Source organism: Entelurus aequoreus, linkage group LG27 (genome assembly GCF_033978785.1).
Source record: "Entelurus aequoreus isolate RoL-2023_Sb linkage group LG27, RoL_Eaeq_v1.1, whole genome shotgun sequence".
NCBI lineage: Eukaryota > Metazoa > Chordata > Actinopteri > Syngnathiformes > Syngnathidae > Entelurus > Entelurus aequoreus.
Genome location: NC_084757.1, coordinates 29,518,909 through 29,527,590, shown reverse-complemented (window position 1 = coordinate 29,527,590; position 8,682 = coordinate 29,518,909). Strand labels below are relative to the sequence as shown.

General features: G+C 41.8%; 1 protein-coding gene across 1 annotated transcript in view; it reads left to right on the top strand.

Annotated features, from left to right (window-relative positions):
* Positions 1–1,330: 1,330 nt before the first annotated feature.
* acbd6 (acyl-CoA binding domain containing 6) overlaps positions 1,331–8,682 on the top strand; it is a 110,484-nt gene continuing 103,132 nt past the window's right edge. The window contains exons 1-2 of the mRNA XM_062039546.1: positions 1,331–1,842; positions 1,958–2,022. Of these exons, the coding sequence (XP_061895530.1) occupies positions 1,564–1,842; positions 1,958–2,022 (344 nt within the window). The 5' untranslated portion in view covers positions 1,331–1,563. The remainder of the gene's footprint in view (positions 1,843–1,957; positions 2,023–8,682) is intronic.

Genomic DNA, 8,682 nt, shown 5'->3' with positions numbered 1-8,682 from the left:
AAAGTTGTTGTTTTTGTTAGGCAAGTATAGTAAACGTTAAATTCAATGAAAGCATGACAATAAAAGGAGTTCAGGTGAATGTTTTTCTACAGAGCTAATTATTTAAGTTAAAGGTAAAAAAAAAGCTCCCCCCCCCCTTTTTTTTTTTTTTTTGCTGCAGCTGTTACATATACTGTGATATTGTACATGGTAATTGGGATTTGTTATATATTGTATATATTATATAAAAATATGATATAATATAATAATATAATATCCATCCATCCATTTTTTACCGCTTATCCCTATACTGTATATATAATATGTAAATGTTACATATATGTTATATTTTATATTGCCGCTATGGTACATTTTTAGTCTACTTAATACCTGCATTGTCCTTTCCATTCTTACCCTTTCCATCCTTTGAAACTGAGCTACTGTGTGGAACAATTTCCCTTGTGGTTCAATAAAGTTTGTCTAAGTCTGTGGTTCAATAAAGTTTGTGTAAGTCTAAGTCTAAACTGTTTGGACTTCATATGTTCTTCAATTGTTTCAAGTGTAAAATGGCAATACGTTTGAGGGATCAGTCCGTTGGCCATCTGTGTATTTTCTTGGAATATTGTAGTGAAATGACAAATATCTTGATTTCGTTACTGGTACTCTCTGAAACTTGATGAATTAAATTCAGACCAATTTCATCCATCCATCCATCCATCCATCCATTTTCTACCGTTTGTTCATTTTTGGGGTCGCGGGGGGTGCTGGAGCCTATCTCAGCTGCATTCGGGCGGAAGGCGGGGTACACCCTGGACAAGTCGCCACCTCATCACAGGGCCAACACAGATAGACAGACAACATTCACACTCACACTCACACACTAGGGACAATTTTTTAGTGTTGCCAATCAACCTATCCCCAGGTGCATGTCTTTGGAGGTGGGAGGAAGCCGGAGTACCCGGAGGGAACCCACGCAGTCATGGGGAGAACATGCAAACCCGAGCCCGGGATTGAACTCAGGACTACTCAGGACCTTCGTATTGTGAGGCACATGCACTAACCCCTGTGACACCGTGCTGCCAGAACAATTTCACTCGTTTTCAAAACAGCGTTTGACGGACCATCATTGAATCAATAGCAGCCTCTACTGGACATAGTGGACAAGTACAGATTTCTCCCCATTGGTCTTACAAGCAATATAATAATTGTATTAAATAGCCGACACCAACAAAACACACATGTATTTTTTTATGTTAATATTCCATGCACTATTTTAGTAAATATATACAACACTCAGTAGTCTTCCCATCCAGCAAGAAGTACAACAGTTTAAAATTGGGCGGAACTATTTTTTTCCTAGTTGCTGTTTGAGGTCGGGCTGTGCGTTGATCGGACGGTTAACGGACAAAACGCAGAAATGAATCCGACTGTCAAGAATTCATAACATTAGCCTTTAAACAACACAATAACGGACACAATAAACAAACGCAAATCGGATCGGTACTTTGTCTTCGTATTTTACCACATTCCTTTAAATTTACTCCACTTTTCGTTTCGAACTACCCAGCAGTGACAAGAAAAACAATGGCTTCCAGGTCGCCGTCGTCCTCTCCGGACACTGCGACGGGTTCAGGTACCGACCCGGCTCGGCCCGACACTGGGGAACCCCTCGGCGGAGCGGGCTCGGACTCGGACTCCGACTTGGGTTTGGATAAATTTGACTGCTGTGGCATGGAGAGTGGTGACCGCCTGCAGGGCGTAGAGTTGGTACAGGAGTTCGAGTCTGCAGCCGACCGTGTTGCAGATTTGGTTCAGACAGCAAGTCGGGACCAGCTACTGTATCTTTATGCACGGTTCAAACAGGCGAGTATTGCGTTCAAACCCCAATTAATTAGCACCATGAAAGGATCAAATACTGTCAATGATAATGTTTCATTGTTGAATGACCATGTGAACCATTTCAATTTCTGTTTGATAGGTCAAAGTGGGGAAATGCAATACACAAAAACCAGGATTCTTTGAGTTTGAAGGTCAAAGGAAATGGTATGTAACTTTGCTCTTTCTGTCCCTAATTCCTCAGTCTCTAAAGCAGTGGTTCTTAACCTTGTTGGAGGTAACGAACCCCACCAGTTTCATATGCGCAGTCACCGAAACCAACACAGTGCTTGAACTCACAACAAAATACACACCTGCAAATCAGAGAGACCAGTTCAGATATGCATGGCTTCACATTGGCAAGTGCCACTCTCATGTCATTTTCACAGCAAAGTCTGTTCCTTTTCTTCGTTTTTATGTCCAGCATCCTCGAAAAGGATTGCTCGCAAAGATATTTTGTAACAAATGGTATAAAAAATTCCAGGGCTTAACTAATAACTGCATACTTTTCCATTTGTCGACACCACATCAACCTTAAGAAAGTCAATGATTTCACTATAAAAGTGGGTGACATTGTTATCACCAGGAAAGATGAGGCCACCTACCTAGGTTCCATTCTAGAGGCTAATCTTTCCTGTGATAAAATGGCAACCAAGGTAATCAAAAAGGTCAACCAACGAACGAGATTTCTCTATAGAATCTCCTCTCTGGTCAACAAAAGCACCATGAGGATTTTGGCGGGAACTCTCATTCAACCCTTTTTCGATTACTCATGCACCTCCTGGTACCCTAGCACCTCCAAAACCCTCAAATCTAAACTCCAAACATCCCAGAACAAGCTAGTCAGATTACTTTAAGACCTCCACCCCAGATCCCACCTCACTCCTACCCACTTCTCCAAAATGGGCTGGCTCAGGGTAGAGGACAGAGTAAAACAACTTGCACTGAGCCTAGTCTATAAAATCTGCTACACCCCCCTAATACCGAAGTACATGTCAAACTACTTCCTTAACGTAAATGACCACCATAACCACAACACCAGGGGGAGCTCCACTAACCACGTTTAACCCAGATTCCGATCTAACAAAGGTCTTAACTCATTCTCTTTCTATGCCACATCATGGAATGCGCTCCCAACAGGTATAAAAGAAAGGGCATCTCTATCCTCCTTCAAAACCGCAATAAATGTACACCTCCAGGCAACTTCAACCCTAAACTAACACCCTCCCCGGATTGTTAATAATCAAATGTTTTTCTTATGCTTTCTGATATCTCTCTCTCTATGTCCACTACTTGCTGTACATATCCTACCAAGTCAGACCTACGCTGTTTCAATGTCCATTTCTCTGATGATGCAATTGTTGATGCTGATTGTTGATGACAGAAGTGTTGATACCAACCAAACCTAACCTCCCCCCCACTCCATATCCCACACCCCGGATTGTAAATAATGTAAATAATTCAATGTATATACTCTGATGATTATCTTGTGTGATGACTGTATTATGATGTTAGTATATATTTGATAGTATATATCTGTATCATGAATCAATCTAAGTGGACCCCGACTTAAACAAGTTGAAAAACTTATTCGGGTGTTACCATTTAGTGGTCAATTGTACGCAATATGTACTTCACTGTGCAATCTACTAATAAAAGTTTCAATCAATCAATCAATCAAACCTAAATATTGAGAGCGTTGTTGTTCTGAAGAGTTGCTGTTGAACCTGGCTCTGCTGAATTTCAATGATTTCGTCGAGGTATTCATCATTGACATTTGCTGTCTCAACAGCAAACGTGAACGGCTGTCTCACCCATGCTGGATATGACTCTCTTGTAGGGAAATATCCGTCGAGAGACTTTGCAAGCTCATCTAAGTGCGTGGCAATTGTTTGCTTCAGTTCCATGGGTACAGAAATGTCTCCGATTCCAGACACATCTCGTCGCTCACATGTGCTCCACTGAATGCTCAAGGAGTTTTTGCGTTTGCTCACGCATATGGAAAATTAGAGGGAACATTGTTTGGGGGTATTCATAATATGCCAATAGGGAGAAGTTTTATTTACACGATGAGTCGGGTGTGTCTCCGCCGAACCCCTGAGGCTGACTCACCGAACCCCTAGGGTTCGATCGAACCCAGGTTAAGAACCACTGTTCTAAAGCAAGTGGTTAAAGGCCTACTGAAAGCCACTACTACTGACCACGCAGTCTGATAGTTTATATATCAATGATGAAATCTTAACATTGCAACACATGCCAATACGGCCGGGTTAACTTATAAAGTGCAATTTTAAATTTCCAGCTAAACTTCCGGTTGGAAACATCTATGTATGATGACGTATGCGCGTGACGTCACGACGGCAACGGACATATTCGTACCCAATGTGTCACCATACAAACTGCTCTGTTTTCATCGAACAATTCCACAGTATTCTGGACATCTGTGTTGGTGAATCTTTTGCAATTTGTTTAATGGACAATGGAGACTGCAAAGAAGAAAGTTGTAGGTGCGATCGGTGTATTAGCGGCAGACTACAGCAACACAATCAGGAGGTTGTGTTGTGTTTGAGTTGGATAGAAGACGCACTACCGTGAGTACAGCTTTGGCTTCCAAACATTTGATCGCTTGCCCGTACGTGCGTGTCGCTATGTGCATGTCACGTACGTAACTTTGGGGAAATATATGTTTCTTGCCGACTCTGATGGCGGCCGGGGTGTCGTCGAAAGCTACAACGCCCGCCGCCGCTCCGTAGTTAGCTTCAATTGTTAAGCTTCGCCAAGGTGGAAATTATTAACCGTGTATTTACATGTTCATGGTTTAATAGAATTGTTGATCTTCTGTCTATCCTTCCAGTCAGGATTTTTTTTAATTTTGTTTCTATCTGCATTTGAGCCCGATGCTATCACGTTAGCTCCGTAGCTTAGTTAGCTTCAATTGTTAAGCTTCGCCAAGCTGGAAATTATTAACCGTGTATTTACATGTTCATGGTTTAATAGTATTGTTGATCTTCTGTCTATCCTTCCAGTCAGGATTTTTTAAAATTTTGTTTCTATCTGCATTTGAGCCCGATGCTATCACGTTAGCTCCGTAGCTAAAGTGCGTCAACGATGTATTGTCGTGGAGATAAAAGTCACTGTGAATGTCCATTTCGCGTTCTCTACTCTCATTTCCAAGAGGATATAGTATCCGAGGTGGTTTAAAATACAAATCCGTGATCCACAATAGAAAAAGGAGAGTGTGTGGAATCCAATGAGACCTTGTACCTAAGTTACGGTCAGAGCGAAAAAAGATGCACCCTGCACTGCCTCTCTAGTCCTTCACTCTAACGTTCCTCATCTACGAATCTTTCATCCTCGGTCAAATTAATGGGGTAATCGTCGCTTTCTCGGTCCGAATCTCTCGCTCCATTGTAAACAACGGGGAATTGTGAGGAATCCTTCCTCCTGTGACGTCACGCTACTTCCGGTATAGGCAAGGCTTTTTTTTATCAGCGACCAGAAGTTGCGAACTTTATCGTCGTTGTTCTATACTAAATCCTTTCAGCAAAAATATGGCAATATCGCGAAATGATCCAGTATGACACATAGAATGGATCTGCTATCCCCGTTTAAATAAAAAAAATTCATTTCAGTATGCCTTTAAGGAAATACAAATAGACAGATTAGGCATTGAAAGTCTAAAATAAATCAAAAGTTTTGGGTGAAATAAGTGATGATAAAATGAACTGGAAATCTCATAAAATATACAACAAATACATAATAATAAATGGGTTATACTTGCGTAGCGCTTTTCTACCTTCAAGGTACTCAAAGCGCTTTGACACTATTTCCACATTCACCCATTCACACACACATTCACACACTGATGGCGGGAGCTGCCATGCAAGGCCCTAACCACGACCCATCAGGAGCAAGGGTGAAGTGTCTTGCTCAAGGACACAACGGACATGACGAGGTTTTTTGATTGATTGAGACTTTTATTAGTAGATTGCACAGTACAGTACATATTCCGTACAATTGACCACTAAGTGGTAACACCCGAATAAGTTTTTCAACTTGTTTAAGTCGTGGTCCACGTTAATCAATTCATGGTGTAAATATATACTATCAGCATAATACAGTCATCACACAAGTTAATCATCAGAGTATATACATTGAATTATTTACAATCAGGGGTGTGGGATGTGGAGGGGGTTGGGGCCGGGGGGTTAGGTTGGGTTGATATCAGCACTTCAGTCATCAACAATAATATCACTTGAGAAATGGACATTGTAACAGTGTAGGTCTGACTTCGTAGGATATGTACAGCGAGCAGTGAACATAGTGAGCTCAGCAAGCATAAGAACAAGTATATACATTTGATTATTTACAATCCGGGGAGGTGGGATGTGGTGTGGGGAGGGTGTTAGTTTAGGGTTGTAGTTGCCTGGAAGTGTTCTTTTAGTGCGGTTTTGAAGGAGGGCAGAGATGCACTTTCTTTTACACCTGTTGGGAGTGCATTCCATATTGATGTGGCATAGAAGGAGAATGAGTTAAGACCTTTGTTAGATCGGAATGTGGGTTCAACATGGTTTGTGGCGCTCCCCCTGGTGTTGTGGTTATGGCGGTCATTTACGTTATGGAAGTAGTTTGAGGTTGGTAGAAAGTGGGGATTGAACCAGGAACCCTCAAGTTGCTGGCACAGCCACTGTCCCAACTGCGCCACATCAATAATGAATAAAGAAAAATATGTATTAATATGTATTAAAATATGTATGGCAGCATGGTGGATTAAGGGTTTAGTACATGTGCCTCACAATACGAAGGTTCTGAGTTCGATCCTTGGCTCGGGATCTTTCTGTGTGCAGTTTGCATGTTCTCCCCGTGACTGCGTGGGTTCCCTTCGGATACTCCGGCTTCCTCCCACCTCCAAAGACATGCACCTGGGGATAGGTTGATTGGCAACACTAAATTGGCCCTAGTGTGTGAATGTGAGTGTTGTCTGTCTATCTGTGTTGGCCCTGCGATGAGGTGGCGACTTGTCCAGGGTGTACCCCGCCTACCGCCCGAATGCAGCGAATAGGCTCCAGCAACCCCCGCGACCCCAAAAGGGACAAGCGGTAGAAAATGGATGGATGGATTTATTAAACAAAAAAATCACTCCATAGTCTCTACTGCTTGCAAGTGTTGCCATATCTGAGTTACTGTGTAGAAGAATGGGAATGTTAGTACAAAAGTACACTACATTTACTATCTGTGGTACAAAAGGGGTCAGTTATAATAATACATAATGTTGGATATCGAGGACACTCAAACTCTTTATTTATTAAATCGAAAAAAATGAAATTTGATCATATAGTGAATTTGCAATCAGGTAAAATTATGCACAAAGCAAACTACAACCTGCTGTTAATGTAACCTCAGAGGAAATGTCATTTGAAGCAGTTGTATGCACATGCATTACTTAAGACCTTTAGTATATCACTATGTGGAATTAAATGGTGGCATGGACTAAGCAAATAGGTCAAAGTACTAATATGATCCAGTTTAAAGAATTGTTCCAACTCAAAGTGTTTACAAAGTACAAGAACCATGATAAGCATTTTGAACTTATTGAAAATGGAATAATCGTATCCAGTCATTGAAAATGGAATAATCTTATCCATCTCACTATGTCAATCACAACTTATTTATCTATTTGAGGAAATTGTGCACAAATTGAGAACAGAAATACACAAATGTGTTGGTAATTGAAATGGAAAATGGGTAGGATTAAATAAGCTCTGCTTCTTCCTACTCCTTTTCGAACATGTTGAAAAGAGATACTGGACATTGTAAGGTATCATGTTGTAACTATATGCATGTTCGAGATAAACTCATTCATCAATCCATTTCTACACTTGCCCCTCTTGGGGTCGCGGTTGCTGGAGCCTATTAAAGCTGCATTTGGGCGGAAGGCGGTGTACACCCTGGACAAGTCGCCACGTCATCGCAGGGCCAACACAGATATATTTAACCCATATACCATTAAACCAAAATGGCTGTCTACTACTGTCTACTAGATACTTCTTTATGCAAGATTTTGTAAGGTATTTGTAATTTAAGAGTGTGATCTTAAACATCCATCCATTTTCTATACACCTTGCTGTCATTAAACTCACTAGGGAGCTGGAGCCTATCCCAACGGACCTTAGGTGAGAGCCAGTGTATATTCTGGACTGGTCGCCAGTTAATCACAAGACACATATTGATACATAAGGTTGCAGGCCACATCTCGTCAATTTGTTGTTACTAGAGATGTCCGATAATATTGGACTGCCGATATTATCGGCCGATAAATGCTTTAAAATGTAATATCGGAAATTATCTGTATCGGTTTCAAAGACTAAAATGTATGACTTTTTAAAACGCCGCTGTGTACACGGACGTAGGGAGAAGTACAGAGCGCCAATAAACCTTAAAAGCACTGCCTTTGCGTGCCGGCCCAATCACATAATATCTACGGCTTTTCACACACAAGTGAATGCAAGCATACTTGGTCAACAGCCATACAGGTCACACTGTGGGTGACCGTATAAACAACTTTAACACTGTTACAAATATGCGCCACACTGTGAACCCACACCAAACAAGAATGACAAACACATTTCGGGAGAACATCCGCACCGTAACACAACATAAACACAACAGAACAAATACCCAGAACCCCTTGCAGCACTAATTCTTCCGGGACGCTACAATATACACCGCCACCCCCTACCCCCCGCCCCCACCTCAACCCCCCCCCCCCCCCCCCCCCCCAACCCTGCCCACCTCGACCTCCTCATGCTCTCTCAGGGAGAGAATGTC